Source organism: Colletotrichum tamarilloi (assembly GCF_030869305.1).
Source record: "Colletotrichum tamarilloi strain Tom-12 chromosome Unknown Scaffold_60.1, whole genome shotgun sequence".
Lineage (NCBI taxonomy): Eukaryota > Fungi > Ascomycota > Sordariomycetes > Glomerellales > Glomerellaceae > Colletotrichum > Colletotrichum tamarilloi.
In genome coordinates, this window is record NW_026849442.1 from 116836 (window position 1) to 142080 (window position 25245).

A 25245-nucleotide genomic window follows, 5' to 3' on the forward strand; every position below is an offset into this window, starting at 1 on the left:
AACGGACGCCCCTCTCCAGACTAATGAGTGACTTTGGTATGTAGTAATGTAGCAATAATGATTGTGGCCAGCCGCAAATGCGGCCGATATGCGACTCAAAGGAGTGAGGTCATCGATGATCTGCAGCTTGCGCCGATGGTGTTGTGGTGGTGTGGTGCGGGTTGCAAAGAAAAGAGAGAAGATGGGGAATTCGGATCACGAACGTTGGGCGCGCGCAACCCCAAGACTCAGGTGCATCCCATCCGATCCTTCCCCCGGGATTCCAGGCACGAGATGCCCATCTCATCTCGCTTAATTGGCGCTTGCGATTCGCCAAAGCACCCGATCAGACCCGCCACGTGCCCGTGATCAGCTCAAAAAAAAAAGGATGAAACCTTAAATAGGGGTCCAAGGGACGAATTTGCGCTGTTCGCGGTGTGGTTACGTCAGCATCTGCCAGTTGTCTTCCATCCCTTCGTCCACCTTTTCAATAAGTCAAGACCTCTCATTATGTCAAAGGAAATGGTATCAGGGAACTGCTTAATCGAGCCTCAGACTACCTCAATTCTCAAGGGCTTTGGAGTATATTGCACCTCCTTATCTTGTAGACACTTCACTCATAACTCGGACGCATCAAGCTTTGAAGACGGCACCCTCATCCCGGAATGATTACAACCCAGGGAACAAGATACGCGTGCGTTCCGCGGATGATCTATCAGTTGCTGGATTGAGTCATCGGAAAATATGTTAGAGTTTCTTAGAACCTTATATTACCCGCACCATGTTATCGCATTCGCGATAGAAAGTCCTCGATGACCTCAAGTCAGATCGCAGGTATCATTGCTATTGGGTAGAAAAGCCAATCATGTGGTGTGAAGCCACCCGGCTTCGCATATGAAACCACGTCTGTCATCCAGGGAGTGACTGTAGTCTTTGCGACTTGATGCAATTCCCAACGTGTAAGGCACAAAAAGGGAGTGGTCTTCGCTCTTTAATCGCCTACTAGTACCTAAGGTAACTTGAGGTGAACTGAAAGCTTTCCGGTCTCTCCGTCGACGGAATTCATGATTATGGACAACTCCGGCTTGGCCGTACGACCAGAACCAGTTGTATATGTGCCAATATTGAGACCGACGTTTGGATTGTTTCAAGTGGTCCCGAATTAATTAACGACAGCATCCCACATAGAGGCCGCCAAGTGACTGGAGCACCTGCAGGGTAACTGACTCAACATCTCTAACAATCTATCAAAGAGAGTTCTTCTCGAATCTTGATAACAGAATGCGGATCTCTTAGTATACTCGTTATTTATAGCCCTGCAGGAATCCAATGAATACCTATAAATGGAGAAACTCCAGTTCTTCTCGATCACCTCCACCACCTATGCACACACGCCATCCATCGACTGATCTCGACTTTCCTCCATAACGTTCCTACACACACGTCAAAATGCGTTTCTTCGTTCTCGTCGCGCTCGCTACCACTGCCCTTGCAGTCGCTCTGCCCGAGCCCCAGAAGTGCAACCCAAGCATCAACTGCTGCACTTACACCGAGACAGCATGCAACAACCGTGGCGACGCCTGCACAGCGACCTGCAATGTATGTCCATCGCAGGAACAACAATTCCCTGTTCCCAGGAACTTCTGACTAACCTGTGTGCACTCTATAGGGCCAAAAGCGCAGTGGTTCCTGCAATGACTTGGGCAGCGGCTCCCTCTCATGCGATGCTGCTTAGGATGTTGAAAATGTGGAAGAATATCATGACGGGGGGATTACAGCACGATTGCATGGCGATATAGGAGCGTTCAGCATTTGAAAGCGTTGAAATTTGATACCACCTCATCAAGTGACAGAGCCTGTGGCAACAATGGAGGTTCAGGAGACAAGACACAGAGCCTCAAAGGTGGTCGCCGCAAGCTGGTAAATAGCATGCGATGATGGCTAGCCATTGTCTATGGACTCAAAAGTGCTCGTTCAACGAAGATTTGTTTTAAAGATGAGAATCTCGAGTAACTTGAATCCATTCACAGTCGTAAACATCAGATTTTGAGGTTCCTATTGACTGGTTGATCGTTTGGGTATCAAGCTCAACTGTCAAGGCCGAAGCGCATCGAGCCTACCCATAAATTATATATTTATTCGTCAACAGCACTGAGTCAACGACCATCTACCTTAGACAAGATATTTGCCGAAGAACTCATTGAGCTTAAGGCCGGCAACCTCCACATTGTCATACAAGTCGGCATGGGTAAGTCCATCAACAACAAGCAGCTCCTTCGGCTCCTTGGCCTTTGCAACAGCATCCTCGCTATACCACTTCGAAGCAGCTTTGGTACCAGTGGTTGCCAAGAACGGCCTTGGGCTGATCAGCTGATTCCAGGCAAAGGCGTCAAAATTGCCCAAGATGTCCCAGCTTCGCGGCAAGCAAAGGTTAGGGACTCGAGGGTAAGTCGCTGTGGCCCTGCTAGTGCAGTAGTACGAAGCCAGGTCGCGGAACGACTCGGGCATTTCGGTAGGGGCGGTGGCCGGGTCGAACTCATCGGGTAACATGTGGATAATGTCAACCTTCTCTCCCGTAACGTCGCTGTTGCGGTCTCTCGCAGCGGCCTCGAGCTGGGCGCGGAGGATATCAAGGTTGGACCCGTCCTTGTCGAGACCGCGGCGCGCCATTGTGCCCGAGCAAACGCCGGCAGAGATTGCGACAGCCTTGGTTCGGAGATCGGTTTGTGCTGCGAAGGAGACGTAGCCGCCTGGTGCGCAGATTCCTAGAACGCCGATTTTCTCAGAGTCGTTTTCATCGCGGCTCAAGAGGTACGTGACCGCCGACTTGATATTCCCAACCCTCTGACCGGGGTCTTCGAGGTAGTGGGGCTCTCCTTCGGATTTTCCTTGGTAGGCCGCGTCATAGGCGAGGCTATAGAAGCCGGCCTGAGAAAGGACGCGAGCGTAGTGGATAGGGTAGTGTTCTTTGACTGAGGTTCAAGGGTGGGCAATGACGACAGCTGCTCCAGAAAGGGCGGGAGAATCGATAACAGGAGGAAAGAAGTGGTCTGCAAGCTTGTAGCTGCGAGAAGTGAATGTAACCTTGGCCGGGGTGAACATTGTCGCAGAAGATGTTTTCTTATAATTAGGAGTGAGATGCTTTGCTCGAGATTTGAATGTGTGTAAAGATGAGGATGAAGAAGGCAACGAAAGACGGTTGCTTGGGTGAGAATCAGATGCGATAAGTAATCTTCCGTCTCCTGGATTTATCACACTGTTGAGTAGACAAATAAGGTCATCACAAGGAAGATTCAACGAGGAAAGCTTCCTCGCCCAGTACACCAAACCCGACCTGATCCACGGATGCATCATGCACCTGAACGAAGCAGCTATGAGTTTGACGTACATCCGGAGGTGAAGGTAAGTCCGATTAGCATCCAAAGCCCTCTATCCGTTTAGGTCCGAAAACATTGCTGGCGGTCGTTCTCGCCGCGTCACGACCTTTTGTTCCAAAGCGAAGTCATTGTTACCGAAACCGAAGCTAATTTGCGTGTCACCGATGGTGACTAAATGCAGATTTCGAGCATTTAAAGACCGTCGGCTTCTTCCACGCGGGTAAGAATGCATATGAGTACTCTGCGATGTTGGTGAGATTGGCTCAAAGTATGAGGGCCTCGAGGTCTAGAGTATTCGAAACTTGCCTTAGTAGAGAGATTGTAAGGCGACTGGTCCATTTCTTGACTCAAAAGTCATCAGCAAGGTGCATCCGACTACAGGGCTGGAACAAAGCAGAGTGCCTACACATCCGGGAACTAACTGTATTTGGATGGCCGCCCTCCCTGTCGCTGACTGGAATTAAAGCTTCAGAACTTCATCTGTCTACTTATATCGCGGCCCTTTTTCGTGAGATGGAGGCAATATCCTTGCTTAGATTCCTTGAAATCTGGGCTCTTGATTCAGTGCCTGGTTCCCGGATGCTCAGTTCTGTAAGAAACACCCAGACCAGTAGATTCTTCGTCATCGTCAAGGTCAGTGGAAGTGACATCGCAGCACATGCGGGCGTTATCTCTTTCCCGTGGGTAACATACACAATTACAAAGCTAATTCCAAGGTCTCTTCGTATTCAACCACATGGATACGATCACAAACCACATGCAGCTACCATTCGATAGGTAAATTAAGGTTTTCTTGCGCCCGTGTCGTCAAACCTCGTGTGGCTTTATATGCTGGACTGCCTTCTCTCAGGATGCCTAAATGGAGCTCCACAAATCGAAGCTATTTCAGCTTTCTATCGATTGAAGAAATGCTTCGCCTTGAGTTGATTAGCGCCAAAGAACCGCCGGTCGCTTGATACTCATACTGTGAGTTCACCACTGCCTCACATCTGAGCTGTGGCTGCCACGGTCGAGCGAAAGCATTCTAGCGTCAACGGACTTCGGGTGCACCCAAATGCCTGTCCATGGCCAAGATCTGAAATCATACATACTTATTGGACTTTCTCCGGCGCTTTTGCGTTATAAAACCTAAGGCCATGGTGAAAGCTCAGGATTCCATCGCAAAATCTAAAGTAGATAAATACTTACCTTGTCGTTTATAGGAATGCCAACTACTGAAGTAAGCATAAATACCTACGTCCGTAACTATATGCACCTTCAAGTTATAAGAGAACAGCCCGAGACAACTCAAAATTAATGATACTTTCCCTGTATTCCAAGCGTGACTCGTGAGAGCATGGACCTTGATCCGACTGTCTTTCTCACACCGGCCGAGGCGTGTAACTTCCACAGGATAGCAACGCCATAATAAGAGCGATAGTTGGTCTTATAGGAAAGAAAGTTCAATTTGAGCCTTCAGCCAGACGGATGTTTCTTACCACCCAAATCACTTGGCTGAGAACTGATGCCCGATCTCAACTTCTTAAATCCTCCTTCGACTTCACGCAACACGTCACATCAGTCACTTGCCCGCCATAAACCATTCGATCGAACACATGCTTACTGTTCTGGATGCTCTATTACCCCTTGTGGTACGATGGCAACAGCATGGGGAAATGCTTGGGCTAATATCTTGTCATGGTTCATTCTGCTAGTATCTGGACTGGCTATAATATTTCTAGGGCATAATAACAAACATGAACGCCCTCAATTATTGCCTTTGATCTTTCTTCAGCTAGGTGGACCGTTTTGAGCATCTTTCTAATGGTATGTGATTTTGCATGGAGGAGTTCCTCTCGAAATCGACACTTAGCTCTAAGCTAGGAGACCTGATTGAGAGGCCATGCCTGGTGTACAGATGCAGCTTCCCCCTTACCCATCGTACCGTACCTACCCTATCTTGACTTGCGTCGTAAGTTCTCTACGGTCGACAGTTGTACGAAGTAAATTCGACTAGAACCACATCCCTTATATCCTTCGAGTCACTTACAGCCCACGTTGCAGTTTTGTCAGGTACCTACGGACTACACAGCACAAAATGGGGCCAAGCGTGCAGGCTTTTTCAACGCGCACGGGTCCTCGGAGTACCTAGCCCAGAGGGAAGTAAGGGAAGTCCCAGGTTCTCCACTCCCCAGCTCTTTCGCGACGATCTTTGACCTGAGTCATTCGAACCTTTTTGGAGAGATGCAAACGATCCATCACGCTGCAGTCGCAAATTTTCCCGCAAGGGGTTTAATGGGGATATTTAGCCTTGGCGCACACTTTGGCGGATAGAGAAAATTGGGGGTTTTCAGATAGCTCCAAGCTGCAAGCGGAGCGAGCCAACATTTCAAATCGACGGGTTGGACGACGGATGAACCGTTGCTCGCACGCTTGAGCATCTTAGACTGAACACAGTCCTGAAGTTTAAAGTGTCTAGTGTATTCATAGCCGCGGGAGCTAGGGTCACGGCGCAAAACGTGTCCGCACCTGGCGGATCACTTTGATCTTCAGTGTCAATGCACGTATGGCTAGCAGTTGTCAGGAGAATGCCTTTGTTATTGTTCCTGTCTATTGAAAAGTTGACATCTGCGGCACTAAGCTTCTTTGGCAACATTTGCGAGTTTCTCTGACTCTTCGTTTGCGGCTCGGCCGTCTGATAAGGGTTCGGACATCTTAAATTAGCTCACAGGCTGTAGGACTTTTTCCGTAGAAAGTATCTATCAAATACGTAAGTGCTCAACAATTGCGGATACTAACTGTCTCGGCGCGAGAGATTTCATGCCCAAGTGAAGTTTTCAAGGAGTTCAAAGGAAATTCTAAGCAATTAGAGGTGACCCCATCGCTCCTGCTAGAAATGGGATCAAATAATTCCATCTGTCGAGCAGGGAATAACTTGAAATTGCCCAAATTCCGGCTCCACATGTGTTGAGAAGCCGGCAATCTCATTATCCCCGCAACAATATATTAACTACTTTACCTTACTCTATGGCGGTGAAAGACCCCAAATCGGGGTGGTTTTCTTGCGATGATATTCCCACTGAACAAGCTTGCACGCAGAATGTGGAAGATCATGCACAACACATTTCTTCTTTCCGCCCCCTCAACGACAACACGTGCCACACCATTGCTCCTGGGCATGGCAGACACATGCTTAAGATGTCAAAGCATACGAGCCGCATCTGTATGTAAGACCATTTGCTGATTACTAGTAGTTCGGCCGAGGCTTTCGGACGTTTTCAACGTCCCGTCACGCGCTAAGTTCTCAATTCGGACGGAGAAGGCTCCGCGAGCTGATTTTGACGTGCCTAGCGCTCTTTGGCCGCCTCGTGTCCGCGGCCGGCCGAGGAGCAAGTATTCCCTTTCGGGACTATGGACACTGTGCCTCTCAGATCGTCAGCTCGTTTCTCTCGTTCCTCGCTTTCGGGAACTTCCAAAACTTCAGTTGACCAGTGAACATCTTCGAGAATGAAAGATATGTGTGCATCCAGATGTGTGCGTGTGTGCGTGTGTGTGTGATCAGACTCGCACTAAAGCACCCCGCCGAGATGCTAGTGTAATCATGTATGATCCCCCCATTGCGAATATCGTTCGAGTGGATTCTGTTTTCGAGCTAAGATACTGGTGGAATATCCCGACCTATCCGCCCCCTCAACGGTTTTTGTATGTGTTACTTGCCCGCTTCATAGATTGTATGCGCGGATTCCACGGCTGCTTCTCAACTCGAAGAGACAAACTTCGATTCTTTCGCACATCTCTCGATCCGGAGCCCCACGCGTCTCGGGCCCATTACCGTGGTAGGATACCAAATCCGAAAGACTCGAACCTCGTGGATGGCTGGCTCCAGTGCCGGTGCAAGGATCCAGGTTGGCGATCTACATCAGCCGACCTCGTTCGGGATGGGTTCTTTTGATGCTACTCCAACTGTCCAACAGAGATGGATGCGCACCAAATCTTGAACTTTCACCCCGCATTCCCCGATTAATACGAAAACTCACGCACTATTGGGAGCGTACAGCTTGGCTCTGCCGCCCGCGCCGTTTGTCGTGCATCAAACGCCAGCTGTCCAGGGCGCTTATGCTCTCGACGGGCAGCCACCATCGCGGCCAGACACACGACAGCTTCACACCCACAAGTCCAAGATCAGAGGAACATCGATGCCTGATTGGGACAGAGTTCCTGGTTCCTGGTGTCCGTCGACATTGTGTCTCACAATCACATGCGCTTTCGAGAGCAAGATTCTCACGCCGTTCCGTTCGACCAGACCGCCTCCATTCAGTCCCTCTGCCCCCCTTGCTCCCCTGCGCTTACATGTCTTCGACGTTTGCGACTAAGCTTAAGAATCCCACCACTTTGTGCCGCCCGACATACCGAGGCGGGAGCGCGGGGCTTGATTGTGACTGTGCATATTCCCATGTGAATCTCGGGTCTTGTCCTACGTCAATAAGGCTGTTTCGTTTCGTTTGCTGTGCCGCCCGACATACCGAGGCGGGAGCGCGGGGCTTGATTGTGACTGTGCATATTCCCATGTGAATCTCGGGTCTTGTCCTACGTCAATAAGGCTGTTTCGTTTCGTTTGCTGTGCCGCAGCGGGATCACTGACATCCCCGATCAATGAGTATCTCGAACTGCCGTGGTCATTCGGCCGTCTCTTCCCGCGCAGAAGCGACCCGAATACGTCTCTACATCCCGGCAATAAGCCCCGCTACCCCATGGGGAACGTTGCATTCCCGGTTTGTTCACATCCAATATTTTTTATGCTGGGTTAGCTTGAGGAGTCGAGCACGAGTACGATACCCGCTCGACTAGTGAGGCCCACGACTCAGTCGGCGGGGACTGAGCTACTCCTCCTCCCTTGCCCAAGCTCCTGCTAAGCTCGCAAGTGCCCCCATTCGCAATTAGCTGGATGGCATGGACCACACTTAGACTAAAAGAAAATGCCAGGGGTGCGCAATCCGATGGTGGGTGCGGCTTCGAAGTTCACCGGTCAATCCACACTAGATCGAAATTTGCCCTGGAATGTCGTTCCTGGATCTTCGTGGAGAATTGACTTAAATAGGCCACGGGAAGCCCTCTCCACGATGGCATTCTCCTTCGAGTCGTTCGAGGCAGCTCATTCGGATCGTCTTCAGCCAAGCTCAATCGTTTGGGTCTATCCTGTGGCTCGCAGCTAGCCCCGTCCTCCCTTTGGTTATTCCCAGTTTGTTCGGTGGATCAAATCAGCAAACGTTCGTCTCTTTCCACACCATGCAGCTTCCCACCTTCGTCTCGTCTCTCTCCCTCCTAGGAGCCGCCTTGGCGGTTTCGGACCATGTCCAGACCTTGGAAAATAGGGCGGTGGCCAACGCGACGGTCGTTCTCAAGACAGCAACTGTCGTCGGAAACGTCATGAACAATGTTGAATCTTTTGGCGGCATTCCCTACGCCAAGCCGCCTACCGGACAATTGCGATTGAAGCCTCCCGTGCGCCTCACAGATAACATTGGAACCTTTGACGCTACCGGCCCGGCGGCTGCCTGCCCGCAGATGGTTTCCTCTTCCGACAGTGACAACATCCTCTTCAACCTGTTGGGAGACATTGCGAACCTTCCTTTCGTCCAAAAGGCGACTGGCCAGACCGAGGACTGCCTAACCATCACGGTGGCTCGTCCTCAGGGCACCACGGCAGATGCGAAGCTGCCCGTGCTCTACTGGATCTTTGGAGGTGGATTTGAGGTATGCCTAGCGCCATCTGAACTTTCGACCAATTCATCCAAAGTACTGACAAGGATTTGTACAGCTCGGATGGTCCTCCATGTACGATGGAACCGGCCTTGTCCAGCACGGCGTCGATATTAGCAAGCCCTTCATTTTCGTCGCCGTGAACTACCGCGTCGCTGGCTTCGGCTTCATGCCCGGCAAGGAGATCCTCGCCGACGGGTCCGCAAACCTTGGTCTCCTCGATCAGAGAATGGGCCTCGAGTGGGTTGCAGACAACATTGCGGCTTTTGGTGGCGATCCGGACAAGGTCACCATCTGGGGCGAGTCTGCCGGCGCAATCTCCGTCTTCGATCAAATGGCTCTGTACAACGGAAATAATAAGTACAACGGCAAAGCGCTCTTCCGCGGTGCCATCATGAACTCTGGCAGCATCGTCCCTACCGACCCCGTCGATTGCCCGAAGGGCCAGGCCGTGTACGACAAGGTCGTCTCAGAGGCAGGCTGCGCCGGCAAGGCCGACACGCTGGCCTGTCTGCGCGGGGTTGACTACACTACGTTCCTGAACGCCGTCACATCTGTCCCTGGAATCCTCTCATACAACTCTCTCGCTTTGTCTTACCTGCCCCGTCCGGACGGCAAGACTCTTACTGCGAGCCCTGATGTGCTGGCTAAGAACGGCCAGTACGCAGCCGTGCCCATGATCATCGGAGATCAAGAAGATGAAGGCACCCTTTTCGGCATCTTCCAACCCAACCTGACTACCACTGATAAGCTCGTCACGTACCTCAAGAACTACTACTTCGCGACTGCCACCACGGCCCAGATCACTGCTTACGTTAACACCTACGATGATGGCGTGACAGCTGTCATCAACGGCAGCCCTCACCGCACCGGGCTTCTTAACGAGATCTTCCCCGGCTTCAAGCGCCGTTCAGCCGTCCTTGGCGACTTGGTTTTCACCCTAACTCGCCGCGTCTTCCTCACCCTTGCTAGCTCCGTACAGCCCACTGTACCTTCGTGGTCATACCTCTCGTCGTACGACTACGGTACTCCGATCCTGGGTACTTTCCACGGATCCGACTTGCTCCAGGTCTTCTACGGTATCAAGGACAACTACGCCGCGCGAAGCATCCGTACCTATTACACCAACTTTGTCTACGCCTCAGACCCTAACGTGGGCCTCAATGGAGCCTACCCAGCCTGGCCCCAGTGGTCCCAGGGCCAGAATTTGATGCAGTTCTTTGCGGACAAGGCTAGCACTCTGAAGGACGACTTCAGAAAGACGAGTTCCGACTGGATCCTGAACAACGCTGGAAGCTTGTACTTCTAGTGCAGCAAGATCGGGATGGCAGCTGCGAGTTGAAGGAGTTGAGCAAAACGGTGCAATGATTGATGATGATTGACGAAATAACTGGGAAAATCTGGCTACTACATAATGGGATAAAATTTAATTCTTGACTGAGCGTGAAGAGATCACTTGGTTTTCGCAAATGATGCTCTACACCAATCCTGCTGAAAATTCAAGATTTCTCCGACGCCCTGGAAATAACATTACTTGGCTGGACATATCAATGTGTGTTGTTTTTCTTTGATCCTGTCGCCAAGTCCGCGCCGTCGTTTCTATCGCTGTACAGCCAGGACTGTCGTCTCCCAACTAGAGATCGTACCGAGGTCCCGTGAAGTCATTGGGACTGCATCGGCCATCTTTAGCCCGAACGCCCGAACAGTGTGCACAATTTTCTCGTTGCCTGAACATCGATCGCCTTGAAATACTCTTAAAATAAGCCTCTCCCTTCACGGCCTTGTTGTTTGGACGAATGAGAACTTCAGTGTTGCATGAGCTCCATATCAGTTGACCACCCATTGGGCCTGGTCTGCACCTCAAGAACTTAAGATGGCACAAGAACCATTTCTGTTGAGATGGGGGATAATGGCCACTGGAGCCATGTCCGAGTGTATGTCAACTCTAATTATCCCCTTGATGAGACGAACGAGTCCAATCCTCTCACATTAAGCGGTGTTGCTGACACATTGCAGACTTCTGCAAAGACCTCCTGACCAACCCAGCTACTCGCGGAGTGACTGACATTAAGCATGCCATCACCGCAGTCTCATCTTCGAAAGACCCTCAAAAGGCGACCGAATTCCTCGCTCGCATCGATCACCACTCACCTACTGAGGTCTCCACATATGGATCATATGCAGCACTTGTTAAAGACCAGAATGTTGACATTGTTTACATCGCCACCCCGCATAGCCACCATTTCCAAAACGCGATGCTAGCGCTCCACGCAGGAAAGAGCATTCTTTGTGAAAAGGCTCTCACTGTCACTGCTGCGCAAGCGCGGCGACTTTACGAAGTTGCAAGAGAGAAGAAGCTCTTCTTCTTGGAAGGTGTCTGGACCAGGTTCTTCCCGCTCAGCGTCAAAATACGCCAGCTCGTCGGCAGCGGAGCTATCGGCCAGATTCATCGTGTTACTGCAGACTTGTCTCGAGCGAACAGCAGCAGAGATTTCGGAAGCAAAAGACTCAATTACGAAGATTCCCATCGCATGGTCAACCCTGACTTGGCCGGAGGTGTCCTACTCGGACTTGGAATCTATCCACTAACCTGGGTTTTCCAAATTCTCTACCATCTCCAACCTGAGAATGAAAAAGAGGAGCCACAGATCCTGTCCGCTGTTCAGAAATATTCTACGGGAGTCGATGAGTCGGCCACGATCATCCTCAACTTCCCAAAGCACGGAACAGTGGGTATAGCCACATCATCGCTTCGGGTTGCAACAGATCCTGGCATTTCCGGCACCCAAGCGATCCGAATCCAAGGCTCACGTGGCGAAATACAAGTCGAAAATCCGGCGTACAAGCCTCAATCTTTCAAGATAATTACCATGTCGGAGACGGGAGCTGTTGAGAAGGTTTTTGAATACCCTCATCCGCAAGATAGCGAAAGGAGTTGGGGAAATGGCACATTTTGGGAAGCAGACGAAGCTGCACGTTGCATAAGGGACGGCAAATTGGAAAGCGATACTATGCCGTGGTCTGAGAGCATACTCGTCATGGAAACTATGGACAAGGTATTGAAAGACGCCGGAATATTCTATCCTGAGCTGATCGCTACAGACGAGTATGACCCTCTTAGTCCGCTCAATACCGGTGGATGATTGAAAGTAAATAATTATAGTCACTTTTACTTAGGTTTACCCAAGTATGAAAAGGTGATCAGAAGCGATCTTGATATCTACTTCCCCAACGGTATGTGTGAGTGTCAGAAGATTAAACGAACTTGTCATTCGGCCTCTGTAGTTTTGGAGGCTTAGAGGGTAAAGCGGTCCTTCAAATCAACTGGAGATTTCATTACGAGGCCTGAGCTAGATTTATTAAGCCAATACTAGTTTCATGGCCGTGGTATTGACAGGCGGGATATCTGGCTTTGGCCCAGCCCAGATTGAACAACCCCCAAGTTCTAGCCAAATTGTCGGAGTTACAAGGCCTCGTAGCGACAGAGCTTCACTGAGAGCCCCAGGTCTTCTGCAGGTACTCCTCAATGGTGGTTGGTCTGAATTCAGGAAGCAACTTATTCCACTCATCAGTTGTTGCCCATGTGCCTCGAGCAGTCGAAATCGTCGCTCCGATAACGACTACGTTGCTGAAGTACTCCTTCTGCTCCGCTGGAACACCAGGAACGTCGATTTCAGGGGCGAAGTCTGTCTTGACAATGCCTGCCTTGAGGTCCTCAAGCTTCAATCTGTCGACCTGGAAGGGTTTTCCTAAATGACGTGTTATTCATACGTAGCTAATAGAGAGAGCTACAATGAAAACGGGTTGTGGACGGACCTCTATACTTTTCTCCCAGCTTAATGAGGTCTCCAATGGTGACTCTATCGCCGGTGATACCGCCCACAACAGGCCAATCGCCTTCGTAATCGACGGCTCGTGCGGCTACCTCCGCAATATCTTCGATGGTAGTGATTGACATTTCGGCATTCTCAGACCCCTCGAGAATGAAAGCAGTAGCCTTCTCGAAATCTATGAAGGTAGCATAATCGATCTGGTAGTACTTGGTGGTCTGATGAGGATACCCCAAGTAGTTCATGAAAGCTCCTGGCTGGAACAAACTGTACTCAATCACCTAGGATTTGATCAGAATATGAAGCACTCAATATTTTGAACCCTCAAACTTAACCAACCTTTTTGCTCTTGTTGATGTCTTCCAAGTATTTCTTGACTTCCAACTTGTTGGCATACCAAGACGTGTATTCAATCACGTCAGACAGGTTGTTGTTCCTTAGGCCCGCTCTGTTAGCGACAGAAGTATTGAGGACGAATTGAGCGAACGAGGAGTAGCGATACTTACGTTGCCCACTCACTGGGAGCAAAGCGCTTCACTTCAGCCTTGATCGATGCATCGATAAGACGCTTGGCTGTCTCCGCATTCGGGTCGGTGTGAGCCACGATAAAAGAGAGAACAGTCTCAACACCGTCGAGAATCTCTACTAGCTCCTTCTCGTCTTGATAAGAAGTCTGGATGTACCTCACTCCCTGAAATTGGGGTAGAGATGAAGGGTCCTGGACTAGATTTAGAACAAAAGGACTGGCAACTTGCGTGCACCCAAGTAGACTGAAGCATTGAATGCTTGAAACTTCCTTTAGGGGGGGCCTATAGCTTACCTTGCGGACCAATCCAAGGATCTCATGTTTTCCGGCGGCGGCCAACTTGTCAATGACCTCAAGGGCGAGCTCTGAACGTCACTTGTTAGCCGTGGCATTCACTCTCAGAGGAGTGGATTCTGTCTCTAGCAAGCAATTTGGGAAGCTTCACTGCCTGAGATGAAGTCTTAACTCACTCCCGGAAGCACCAGCAATAGCGACTCTGACCATATTGATGAGATTATAATTTGAATAGAAGGAAGCTTGTGTGTGAACGGACAGCGGACGGTTTTGTTGTGTTGTAGATGGCCTCTAAGTTCAAACTTGAATCTCTAGAGCTCAAGGAGCCTCTTATACTTGACAAAAGTGCAGACACCAAAGTCCGTCAGCTTTGTGAGGCAGTGAAGGAACATCTCCGCTTCATAATCCGCTATCCTTTGCTCATTGACATCATTTCCGATCGTCGTGGTGCCATACATCGACAAAGCGGGATACGCGGGATTCACTTTAAACGGCACAGTAAGCCACTCCATTCATTTTAGGACTTTTTCCAAAACCTCCGCTAGTGGAATGAAATTGGTGAATGACCCATCGCTGAAGGATATGCCACACTCCACGCTACAGGCTGGCGGGGTTCCGCAATTCCGCAGCCGTTCAAACTCCGCCGTCAGCATCGGCTCCCTTAGCCGGCCTATTTCCACGGCGCCGGCCATATGGCCACCAATCTTCCCGCACCGCCGGATCGCACAGAATTCATTCACCGCTGATGTATACTTGAACTTCAAAGCATGCATAGTGAGGGACAACTTCCACGTAATTCATGCTGTGATGCGTTCGCGTGGCTTTTAACAACACCTTGTCCCATTAGGTACTATGCTTTTCCTCCGACCGTCAATTCAGAATATCCTGTATTCAATTTTGCATGCTATTTCGGCATCGGTGACCAAGGTATGTTCTTTTCAAAACGACAACCACTTTCTCGGGAATACTCGCCCCAGAATCATTCCTTGAATTCATGGTCGCACAAGCCTAAAGCTTCAAGCATAATGGTCTTACCTACAACCAAAAAGATTTACCTAAACTATACCGCACTCTAGGAGTTATGACTTTGCCACTGAGCGGCAAGGCTGATGTTTTGATGGTTGCTATCAATCTCCGAGTCAATCGCATGTAAACCGCGATGAAAGCGACAAAGGTTGCACGATTCGCGTCGGAGAGTGGGATGACAAGCCTTAGCAATACCTCACCACCTTGCGTGGACCTCCTTCCTTCCTTAGCTACGTGTTCAGTCATCTAATCTGTAGTCATAAGTCCGTGTTAGCTTCAGAAACTCACCACTGGCCTTGGCATCTCCATTATCACCTCCCTGGCAGCTATCTACTCGAACCGAATTCATCCAGTCTCGGTCTTGCTTACTTCAGAGGTGCGCTGTGGCACCTGTATTATCCCATCAACTGCGAGATGACTTCGGTACATCAGCCTCCAGTTTTCTCTGACAGCCGAATTTTAGAATTGAGTATATCGGATGGGAGTAAGATAGGAACGATCCGGATTACTGTAGAATGATACGTGATTTGTTATTTCCCCTCGTGATAGGTACGTAGCTAAGTACCGACGTTATCTCGCAGTTGATGGGATAATTAATGGACGTCCAAGCCATCACATTTTCCTGCTTCAGGACATTACTAATCACTACTCCGATGTTTTCTCCGGCTTGTGCATGTACTATGTAAATGTCCCGTTGTAAAAAGGCAAAGTATGATGCACGTGGCGTTTGGGGGGGGGGGGGGGAAGCACTATCATGCCGATCACCTTAATCGGGCAATATTCCGCCGTAAAGCTCTGAGTTATAGGGAAAGTCGTTTGCAGCACATCATGTTGAGGTCCACACAGACTCCATAGAGATGTACCGATAAGGCATAACAGACTCATGAGGGGTTCGAATTACCCATTGGGGACAGGGAAAACCTAAGCACTCTCACGGGTGATACACTCTGGTCAACACCGGTGTTCAGAAAGTAACGACCTCGGTACGATAATACATCCGTCTACTGCTGTATGGGTAGAAGTCACAACACAAGCTTGAATTATTAACATCAGGGTCCTTGGTAAGCGAAAGCCCTAGTCGACGGCGAACTTGGCTACGAGATTGCCCACATAGGAGTCGGCTTGTCAATCTGCTTATGAAAGTGAGTTTTACTCGCTGAATCCAACGTCAATGGCGTTGACGGTCTAGGCAAGACACGTATTGCCACGATATAGAGATAGTCAGGTAAACCATGATTGCATTGGAGATATCTTCTTTTTTACCGAGTAGGGCGTCGAAAGACTAGAAGTTTGTCCTTGACCAGACCAGATATAGAGATGCATGCGCCTGTAAGAAGTGCACTTCGGATAACGTTCGCCCTAGATACTTGAAGTATCTACGTCTACACTTCGTACGTGTACATTGTCAACATTATCGACCCGACGTCTCTCAAAGTGTGTACACCAATTTCCCGCCGCTGACCTTGCCCGACTTGGACTCCTGCAAGCCGACCAAGACTCCCTGCAGCCCGTTGCCGCCTTTGTTCAATATCACAGGGGGTGGCTTCACCTTGCCGTTCGCCAGCAGTCCACGACTCAGCTCCCAAAACATCTTGCCAAACTCCAGGTCCTGAGCATTGGCCTCATACGTCTGGAAGAAGCCAAAGGGCTCGCCGAAGACGGTGTAGTACAAACTCGTCCCGATCTTGACGTGAGGGTTGGCTTGCAGCACCTTCCCGGCTGAGATGGGCAACAGGTTAGCGATCGAGCCGCCCTTGGTCGACAGCGCCTTGGCGCAGAGGATACCAGACTCTTCGGTGCTCTGGCAATCCCATGCGAGTGTTAAGCCGTTTTGAGTATACTCCCGGATATCCTTGCTCACGGTAGGGATCCGGTAGTCGAAGACGATGTCAGCGCCGAGCGACTTGACAAAGTTAAAGTTGTGTGGCGAGGCTGTAGTGATGACGCTGAAGCCGGAAAGCTTAGCGTACTGGATGCCAAAGATGCCCATGGCGGTGCTTCCACCGTTGATCAAAATAGGCGCAGACTTTTCGGCGGGCGATGTGGGCAGTGGAAGCTTGAGCGTCTGATACAGAGCTTGACCCTAACGAATGCGTTTCTCGCATTAGCCACTGTTATCTTACAAGATGAACATCCTTGAGCTGTACGCACGACGGTGGTAATAGCAATGCCGAGGGTAGCAGCCTGTTCATCAGAAAGGTTGTCGGGGATGAGAATCTGCAGATCACTCTTCACAACAATATACCTTGCGAAGCTGCCATCAACTTCTCTCAACGCGTTCCTTACTCCTGTCAGCACATCGTATTGAACTTTTCTCAAAAAAAGACAGAGACGCACGAGCCATTAACTGGGCCGCAAATCCGATCGCCCACCTTGAAGCCCTTGGTGACACCAGGCCCAACTTCGACCACGACGCCGGAATAGTCGCAGCCCACCCAACTACCGACACAGCCAGCGTGGTCGGCGGCTTCCACGTGCTTCCAGTCTGTAGGATTGATTGCCACAGCAGAGGTTTTGACGAGAAGGTAGTCAGCCGCTGGCAGGCCTGGGACGAGGACGTCGACCACCCGGGCATTTCCAGCGGAAACAGTCTTGACTGCTTGATTTTGCGCCATTGTGATTCGATAAGATCTGGTTTTTTTGAGGTAAATTTTGACAGTGTAGCGAGAGCCCGTGGAAAGTCCGTCTTATATGAGATGCAATCGAGCTCATAGGAATTGCAGATCGAGTTGGGCAGTGCCAATCGTGGATCCAGGATTCGTTCGGTCTCTTTATATCGTATGGCTTTAGGGCGGAATTCCTCCGCCGTCTCTACGTCACTTGAAGATTGCGAAAACAGAGTCATGATAGAAGGTTCGTGTCGTGGCAATTGCGCGGCAAACACCCCAGGCGATGGGTGCCATTACCAAGCTGGACCATAGAACAAACTGGAAATTTTGACTATCTACATAGCGTGCCTTGAAATTCGCCAGTGCACTTCTAGAGGATGCCAGCAATGAGACTATCGAGATCCCTGTGACAGTGCTTGGCATGGGGCAGGTCCACACTACCTGGGGGGTGCGTTGCCTTGCATAAGCTCCATCAACCTCAAGTCTTTGGACTGGCTCTGACTAAGTGTGCCCATTTTTCGATTTGTACAACCGGCACTTTTCTGCACCCGTCCGACCAACAGCTCGAAAACCGCGTGAAGTGAATATCTCGACGAGAAGTTTTCCACTTGGTCGGTGACTCCAGGGGATCGTATTGCCATCAATATGTAATCAAAAATTAAGCTTGGCAATAATGCCAGTTACGAGGATTTCAAGCGGCCGCTGAAGTATTAAAGCGAAAGGTAATTCCATCTGAATATGGATTGCACAACGCTTACTCGTCTTTCCCAATAAACTATTTCTCAATCCTGAAGTTATCGCTTCGCTCCATGAATACAGGCACCATGAAGTCTTTCAACCTCATGGCCCTCGCGCTCTCGCGGGCACTTGCCGTTCGCGCAGTATGCTCTTCGGTCCTGCGAGTCGAGAATTTCATCAGTTCGGGCCCGTCTCTTGACATGGTCTCTTCCTTGATTATTGGCTCCGAGGCGGCTTTGCTTATCGACATGCCCCTCGCGGTTCCGCAGGCCGAGGAGCTCGCGGCCTGGGTGGTCAAGACCACCGACAAGCCCCTAGTGGCCGCCTTTACCACACATTTCCACCCCGACCACTACCTCAGCGGTTCCGCGTTCCTAGCTCACTTTCCCGAAACAAAGTATTACGCCAACTCTAAGGCTGTGGCCCTAATCGAGAATGAAGTTGAGGAAAAGGTGAAATCAGGGCAATTCCCTTTTCTACCTCCAACTTGAAGACTAGAGTCGCTAACACAGTTCCCCTCTACAGCTGAAAGTCTGGAGCGGCATCCTTGGAGCCGACGCTGTGGTCGAAAAGGCCACTGTCCCAACTCCCTATGACTTTACCTTTTTCGCCCTGCCTGGCAACGAGAACGAGCCCATCGAGCTCCTGAGTCCTCTGGTTGCCGACACCATCGACGAGACCCTCTTCTGGATACCCTCCATCAAGACCCTCATTGCCGGCGACTCTGTCTATAGTCACACCGTCCATCTCTGGCTCGCCGACTTGCTCTCCCCCGCGCTGACCTCCGCCTGGCTCTCGACCCTAGACTTTATTCAGCACCTCAAGCCGGCTGTCATCATCCCCGGTCATGCCCTATCTGTCGAGGGTTTCGGACCGTCCGTCGACGTCGAGCATTCCCGCAGATACGTGTCCTTCTTCCAGAAGGAGATCGAGGCCAAGGGTTTGGACTTCTTTACGCCCGCGGATATTGTCGGCATGCTGGACGGCGCGTTCCCCGGCCTGCTCAACGGCACGTCCCAGACCTCCAAGACGCTCGTTGACATTAGCGGAGACCAGTTCGGCCGCAACGGCACTCGTCAGGTTCACTATGTTGATCTTGCCTCATATAACAAGACCGCCGAGCTTGAGGGCTGGAAGCTCTAAGGAAAATTCCAGAGACTCGCAAAAGAATATGATTTGCTTAGACCGTGAGGTGGGATTTTACGTAGTTGGGGCACGATATCACAATGTAAAATGCGCAACATTGCATGCCCAGCTTACCTTAAGGTCAAAGGATGCAGGCTACGTACGTTAGAGGAAATCAGATGTTGTTTCTTCAACTCCAGGAGCATTATCCGGGATTTTGAATTTGACCCCTTCTGGTCATGGCCTTGAAAAGGTCAAGGAATATAATACACCAGTCATACAGTAATACATCAATTCACGCAGTGAAAGCTTTCGACATGGTGACGCTTTCAGACATTCCTTCTTACTCAAAAGCTGTTTTTCCTATTATCTTCGTACATGAAAAGCTGCGTACACAACCATTCCTGCCCAGTGCTAGGCTGGACATTCATTCCGTCGAATTTTTCACATTCTCTTGGCCTGAATATGATTAAATCCTGGCGTCCCCGTACAGGGTGCCCTAACATCACCACGCGTGGTTAAAGCAGATGCTAGCGGATGAGATTGAACAAGTGACCATTAGGCTCCATAGGCCTTGCCAGGTGTACGCTTAGACACCATGCCGGCACGTAGGGATCGATATGCATAACAGCCTTGCCATACTCAAGCTATTGGAAATGGCACTGTTCGCATGAAACCGTCAGGAAGGATCGGAGGCAGCATCTATCAGGTTAGCAGTGCTGACCGCGGCTCACTGACCAACTACTGAATTACTATTGAGAACGTCCTTGTGGACGGCATGAGTGTCATAATGGAATCTTAGACGAATATTAGCCAAGTCTCCATAGAGCTTGTGGGAGACCGCTTCAACTGCAAAGTACATCGTGTGTACGAAACTATAGATTCGTAGCACTCATCTCGTATACGACAATCTAGACCCCACTACTACCTTGGCTTCTTTGATCAATTCAATTGGGGGTGGTGGTTAAACATCGCAGTCTTAAATGGCAAAATCAGAGACAGGCGAGTTAATATCCTTAGTGCTTACACCTTCGAGAAGAATGGCAGACAGCGTAACATCGGCTGGATAAAGTGGCAACTTGGAGAACAAGGGCCGTCCCACCGGCCGGTCGGGCCCTGGTGTCTGTTGATTCTAACCCATGTGTCGTCCGGGGTGTCACGCTGGGGCTGTGATATTCCATTTGCGACCTGCCCTATGAGAACGCCTAGGACTGCGGGACAGAAACCCATTGCACGGGAGCTTTGCCACATCCGCCGCTCCCCGACTCTTTGCACACTGCACTTGAATAATCCTTGCTAAAGACCCGTCGAAGGCAAGGGCTGTTGGGCCTGGCGGGGTTCTCGCGCAGAAGCGCACCGTTGAACAACATGCGATCAATTGGACTAGGCGATGTTTGTGCAGTAGCCCGAAGGCAATGAACTAGGATGAGTTGACAGCAGTCCGTTGGGTCTGAGCCTTTAAATGATTGGAAACGACCCTCTAGTCCTGAGAAAGCTTCTCTTTCGATTGTTGTGCGTCCCGTCATTCAACCTGCCGACTCTCTCGACTTTGTGCAATGGCTATCATTCGTGGTCTGAAAGCAGCAGCTTGGATCGCCCTTGTCTTGGGCCAAGTCCAGCTTGCAATTGCTGTGCCAGCGGCTGCCAAGTTCGCCAAGAGAAACACGACGGATCTCCACAGCTCTTACGACTACGTGATTGTGGGCGGAGGCTTGAGTGGCCTTGTGGTTGCCAATAGACTCACCGAAGATCCGGATGGTAAGCGAATGACGCGTTCTTGAAATAGCGGACTGACGTGCTGCTAACCGACATCTCTAACAGTAACTGTCTTGGTTGTTGAGTATGGAGACTTCGACGTCAGCTGGGACGTAGCTATACCCTACTACGCTTCTAACCTACACCCCAACGATTTGATCCAATTCTTGTCCATCCCACAACCTGGATTGAACAATAGGACTTCTGGTGTTCAGACTGGAACAGTAGTTGGAGGTGGCTCTACTGTCAATGGCATGGCATTTGATCGCGGCTCGAAAGCCGACTACGACGCGTGGGAAGAGCTAGGCAACCCGGGATGGAATTGGGACAGCCTCTTCCACTATTTCAAAAAGGTGTGCAAAAGTCGACGGTAGAAATAGGGCTGAACTACTTGTGCTGACGTCTTTCCCCAGTCATCTACATTTACGCTTCCCGCGCCCGAGTATGTCGAGAGGTACAACTTTAGTTACGACCCGAGCACCTATGGTGATGGTCCTCTCCAAGCTGGCTTTCCCTCGTGGCAATGGCCCGACAGAGGTACGCGAAAACATGAACCCCTCCTAACATTTACAGAACTCTATTTCAAAACTAACATGAATGCTTCCTAGATCTTCAAAGAAAGGCCTGGATTGAGGACATTGGCGTTCCTGTACTCGATGACCACGGTGCCGGAGGAAACAACGTTGGCCTGGCTCAGCTCCCCCAAAACCACGACCCAAAGAACGTTACTCGGTCGACCTCGAGAACAGCATACTATGAGCCTATCGCCGAAACTCGCAAGAATCTCAACCTCCTTGTGAAGCACTATGCTTCGAAGATCGAGTTCGAGGATAAGAAAGCTGTCGGCGTCAACATCATCTCACGCGAAACTAACGCCACAACATTGGTGAAGGCAAAGAAGGAAGTCGTCCTTGCCGCCGGCGGCGTTCAGACGCCGAGAGTCCTGCTCCAGAGTGGCATCGGCCCCGCTGGGCTGCTGGAGTCTCTCGACGTCGATGTAGTCGCCGACCTCCCTGGTGTGGGTAGCAACTACCAGGATCACGCATGGATGTTGATGTTGTATACGTACGGTAACCCTCCTGAGCTTGGGAGCGAGGCCATGAACGATCCGGCATTCTTCAATGCATCTGAGGCCGAGTACTTTGCCAATCGAACTGGGCCCTTCACTCACGCTCGTGGGAATAATATCATCTTCAGATCTCTCCAGGATCTTACTCCGGAATATGAAGCTCTGTCAGCGTCTGTCGAAGCCCAGAACGCGCTCGACTTCCTTCCGGAGATCTACTCAGAGCACCCCGAGCTTCTAGAGGGCTTCCTATCTCAGCGTGAGGCTCTCACCAAACTGTTCCGAAACCCAGAGGCAGGCGTGCTGGAGATCCCCTTCGGAGGCTTCTCTGGTGGCGCAATTGCTTTCCAGAAGCCTCTGTCTCGTGGTACCATCAAGATCAGCTCAACCAACCCTGACCCTGCCAACCCGCCCATCATCGACTTTGGTACCCTTCAAAATCCCGTTGATGTCGATATTGCAGTCCTCAGTGTCAAAGATTTCCGCAAAGTCTGGGATACTTCCACTTTGGCGATTAGGGAGGCCGTTGAGATCTCTCCGGGTGTCAACGTCACATCTGACCAGGCCATTGCTGAAGCTATTAGGAACTCCCTTTTTGCCAGCTTTGCGCACCCCAGCGGAACAGCGAGTTTGCAACCTTTGGAGCATGGTGGCGTTGTAGACCCCCAACTTCGTGTCTACGGTGTTGAGAGCCTGAGGGTGGTTGATGCCAGTATCATTCCACTGATTCCAGCCTGTCATTTGCAAGCGACTATGTATGCCGTAGCTGAAAAGGCTGCCGATATTCTGAAGGAGAATTAGCTCACACAAATACATATTCGCCGAGGTATCCTATCACGCTTTTGATGCTTATGCTTGCGAGGAGCTTCCTTGTCACGAATTAGGAGATTCCACTGCTGCTTTTTGTTAACGGGATTGACAAAGTGATGATAAGTTTGATCATCGTCCTGGGGTGATCTTAACATGCCGGACCTGCATTAGGCATAGATCAGGAACGCCACCAATCCAAGCCGGATGATATGCCGCCTAGATTAAAGACATGTGAAAAGGATTAAAAGTCCGAGGGTCCTTCCACCAATTGAGTGGGTGGTCCAAACGCGTCCAGATCCTCAGCTGTGGTCGATCACAGCCACATGGCTTTGCCTGAGAGAAACGGGCTGCATATCTTTCCGTTCGCAAGCAAGCCGAGCCACTGGCACGATGGAGCGGCCGCTCGCATTTCACAAGCCCGTTAATCATGGGTTTCTTTCACAACTGAACCGCTGTATGTAATGTAATGGAACCAATCTCGTCATTGCTTCAATGAAAGGAAGCGAACCTCAAATGTCGCCACGCGAATGTTCCCCTGACATTCCCATTCATCGTACCCCGTGGCTCTTATATTCCAAACCTTCGTTCTTTCGATTTGCCTTCACTAGCCGTTGATGTTTCAGCAATCCTTAATGTTGAGTGAAGATGAGGACGTTTGGCGCACTCACCTTTCTACTGTGCATTATCACAATCGCAGCCGGAGCCATTCCTAGTATCTCCGATTATCCTCCTTGCGCAGTAAGAACGTCCGAATCCCGTCTCAGCAAGGTTGAAGCTGATAGATCTAGATTACCTGCATCGTTGATGCCCTACCTCAGTCCCCATGTACTGGTCTGAACCAGACTTGTCTTTGCGCCGACCCGGTCTTCAACGACAATGTTGGGGCTTGTGTTAACTCTGGATGCACAGTCAAAGAGGGCCTCAGTAAGCATGGGATCAAATTACTCTAGAAGTTTCAGACTCTAACAGTGATACAAGTCGTAGCAAATATGACCTGGGCAAACTGCGGCTTCCCGTTGACCGACCACACAGCGATACCCCGATTCCTCACAGGTACACTCTTCATCTTACCAGTCATCTTCATGTGTATACGGATCTTGAACAAATTTGTCAACCCATCTCCTTGGGGCGCTGATGACGTTTGCATCTTCATCGGGTTTGTAAGTCAGATCCTGGACTGTCACGTCGCTGCACCGATTCTGATGTCCAAACAGGCATGCGCGACGGCTTTGGTGCCTATTGTGTATCGATGTAAGTGCACACCCTACTCACTTAACAACCACCCAAATTACAATCGACTGACATTGGTTGCAGTACTAGCTATTGGTCTTGGGAGGGACATCTGGACTCTCCAACCTTACAAAATCACCGAGTTCCTCAAGGTAATATCTGAACACTTAAGATTTCGTGGGAGAGAAAAAAACACCGAATTCCTGAGGGTCGTACAGTAGTTCTAAGACACTTAGACTAACCGTTGCTTAGATTCTTTTTAGTACCCAGATCTTCTACATCACTGGCTTGAGTACCATCAAAGCGTCCATCTTATTCTTCTACCTCCGTATTTTTCCATCTGTTCGCTTTCGCCGAGTATTATGGGCTACACAAGGTTTCAATGCTTTGTTATTATTCTTGTACCTCATTCTCACGTTCACTCAATGTCGCCCACTCAACAAATACTGGCTTGGATGGGATGGAGAACAAGCAGGCGTTTGCATGGACTTCAACAAGCTTGTCTTGACTCACGTTGGCTTCAACATTCTCTTGGATATTTGGATGCTGGCCCTGCCACTCACACAGCTTTATAAACTGAATCTCGGATTCAAGAAGAAATTTGGGGTCATCTTGATGTTTTCTGTTGGATTATTGTAAGTTCCACCGTGGGAGGAAATGTATTCAGACTGCTGATCATGTCAAATCAGCCTCACCGCAATCAGCGCTCTCAGGATTCAAGTCTTGGTTCACTTTGCGACCGCCAATAACATCACTTGTAAGCTCCATCCTTATCATTCTTTCCATCTTCATTCCCAGGAACGATCCAAACTCATATTTGACTCTCTCAGCTGAGGCCTTGTGGGTCTATGTCTGGTCCCTTGCGGAACTTGATGTTGGTGTTTTTGTTGCCTGTATGCCTAGCGCAAGTCAACTCTGGAGATGCACCTTCTCAAAGATCAGAACGCTCTCACATAGATCTGATGAAAGGTCTGGATCAACCACTGAAATGATTCCGTCGCCAAAGAGGGCCAGTGCACCAAAGGCTCGGCACTTGTCTCTGGAGTCAACGTCGTCGATATTGAATCGGTCCCCGGTCTGACGACATTTCAGATGATTGGCTTTGCAGAAACTCAAACATCTCTTAGGGCTCAACCTTGGC

General features: G+C 50.2%; 9 protein-coding genes across 9 annotated transcripts; 6 read left to right on the forward strand and 3 right to left on the reverse strand.

The window, feature by feature from the left end:
* Positions 1–1428: 1428 nt before the first annotated feature.
* Positions 1429–1714, forward strand: CTAM01_11319 (uncharacterized protein; the record flags this gene model as incomplete). The annotated part of the gene is made up of 2 exons (XM_060527330.1): positions 1429–1578; positions 1649–1714. The coding sequence occupies 2 exons, from the start codon at positions 1429–1431 to the stop codon at positions 1712–1714; spliced, it is 216 nt and encodes a 71-aa protein (XP_060378035.1).
* A 437-nt stretch (positions 1715–2151) lies between these two features.
* On the reverse strand, positions 2152–3081 carry CTAM01_11320 (uncharacterized protein; the record flags this gene model as incomplete). The annotated part of the gene is made up of 2 exons (XM_060527331.1): positions 2152–2907; positions 2977–3081. The coding sequence occupies 2 exons, from the start codon at positions 3079–3081 to the stop codon at positions 2152–2154; spliced, it is 861 nt and encodes a 286-aa protein (XP_060378036.1).
* Positions 3082–8621: 5540 nt separating this feature from the next.
* Positions 8622–10404, forward strand: CTAM01_11321 (carboxylesterase; the record flags this gene model as incomplete). Its single annotated transcript, XM_060527332.1, has 2 exons — positions 8622–9089; positions 9154–10404. 2 exons carry the CDS (start codon positions 8622–8624, stop codon positions 10402–10404), a joined length of 1719 nt encoding a protein of 572 aa, XP_060378037.1.
* Positions 10405–10968: 564 nt separating this feature from the next.
* Positions 10969–12238, forward strand: CTAM01_11322 (oxidoreductase; the record flags this gene model as incomplete). Its single annotated transcript, XM_060527333.1, has 2 exons — positions 10969–11029; positions 11112–12238. 2 exons carry the CDS (start codon positions 10969–10971, stop codon positions 12236–12238), a joined length of 1188 nt encoding a protein of 395 aa, XP_060378038.1.
* Positions 12239–12584: 346 nt separating this feature from the next.
* Positions 12585–13955, reverse strand: CTAM01_11323 (uncharacterized protein; the record flags this gene model as incomplete). Its single annotated transcript, XM_060527334.1, has 6 exons — positions 12585–12844; positions 12912–13206; positions 13265–13373; positions 13432–13643; positions 13746–13816; positions 13922–13955. The coding sequence occupies 6 exons, from the start codon at positions 13953–13955 to the stop codon at positions 12585–12587; spliced, it is 981 nt and encodes a 326-aa protein (XP_060378039.1).
* Positions 13956–16200: 2245 nt separating this feature from the next.
* Positions 16201–17386, reverse strand: CTAM01_11324 (zinc-binding dehydrogenase; the record flags this gene model as incomplete). Its single annotated transcript, XM_060527335.1, has 3 exons — positions 16201–16854; positions 16923–17052; positions 17109–17386. 3 exons carry the CDS (start codon positions 17384–17386, stop codon positions 16201–16203), a joined length of 1062 nt encoding a protein of 353 aa, XP_060378040.1.
* Positions 17387–18204: 818 nt separating this feature from the next.
* On the forward strand, positions 18205–19261 carry CTAM01_11325 (metallo-beta-lactamase family protein; the record flags this gene model as incomplete). The annotated part of the gene is made up of 2 exons (XM_060527336.1): positions 18205–18570; positions 18644–19261. The coding sequence occupies 2 exons, from the start codon at positions 18205–18207 to the stop codon at positions 19259–19261; spliced, it is 984 nt and encodes a 327-aa protein (XP_060378041.1).
* Positions 19262–20799: 1538 nt separating this feature from the next.
* CTAM01_11326 (GMC oxidoreductase) lies at positions 20800–22865 on the forward strand (the record flags this gene model as incomplete). Its single annotated transcript, XM_060527337.1, has 4 exons — positions 20800–21001; positions 21065–21351; positions 21412–21535; positions 21607–22865. 4 exons carry the CDS (start codon positions 20800–20802, stop codon positions 22863–22865), a joined length of 1872 nt encoding a protein of 623 aa, XP_060378042.1.
* A 654-nt stretch (positions 22866–23519) lies between these two features.
* Positions 23520–25185, forward strand: CTAM01_11327 (CFEM domain-containing protein; the record flags this gene model as incomplete). Its single annotated transcript, XM_060527338.1, has 7 exons — positions 23520–23612; positions 23663–23798; positions 23853–24125; positions 24189–24256; positions 24357–24739; positions 24794–24861; positions 24935–25185. 7 exons carry the CDS (start codon positions 23520–23522, stop codon positions 25183–25185), a joined length of 1272 nt encoding a protein of 423 aa, XP_060378043.1.
* Positions 25186–25245: the final 60 nt, after the last annotated feature.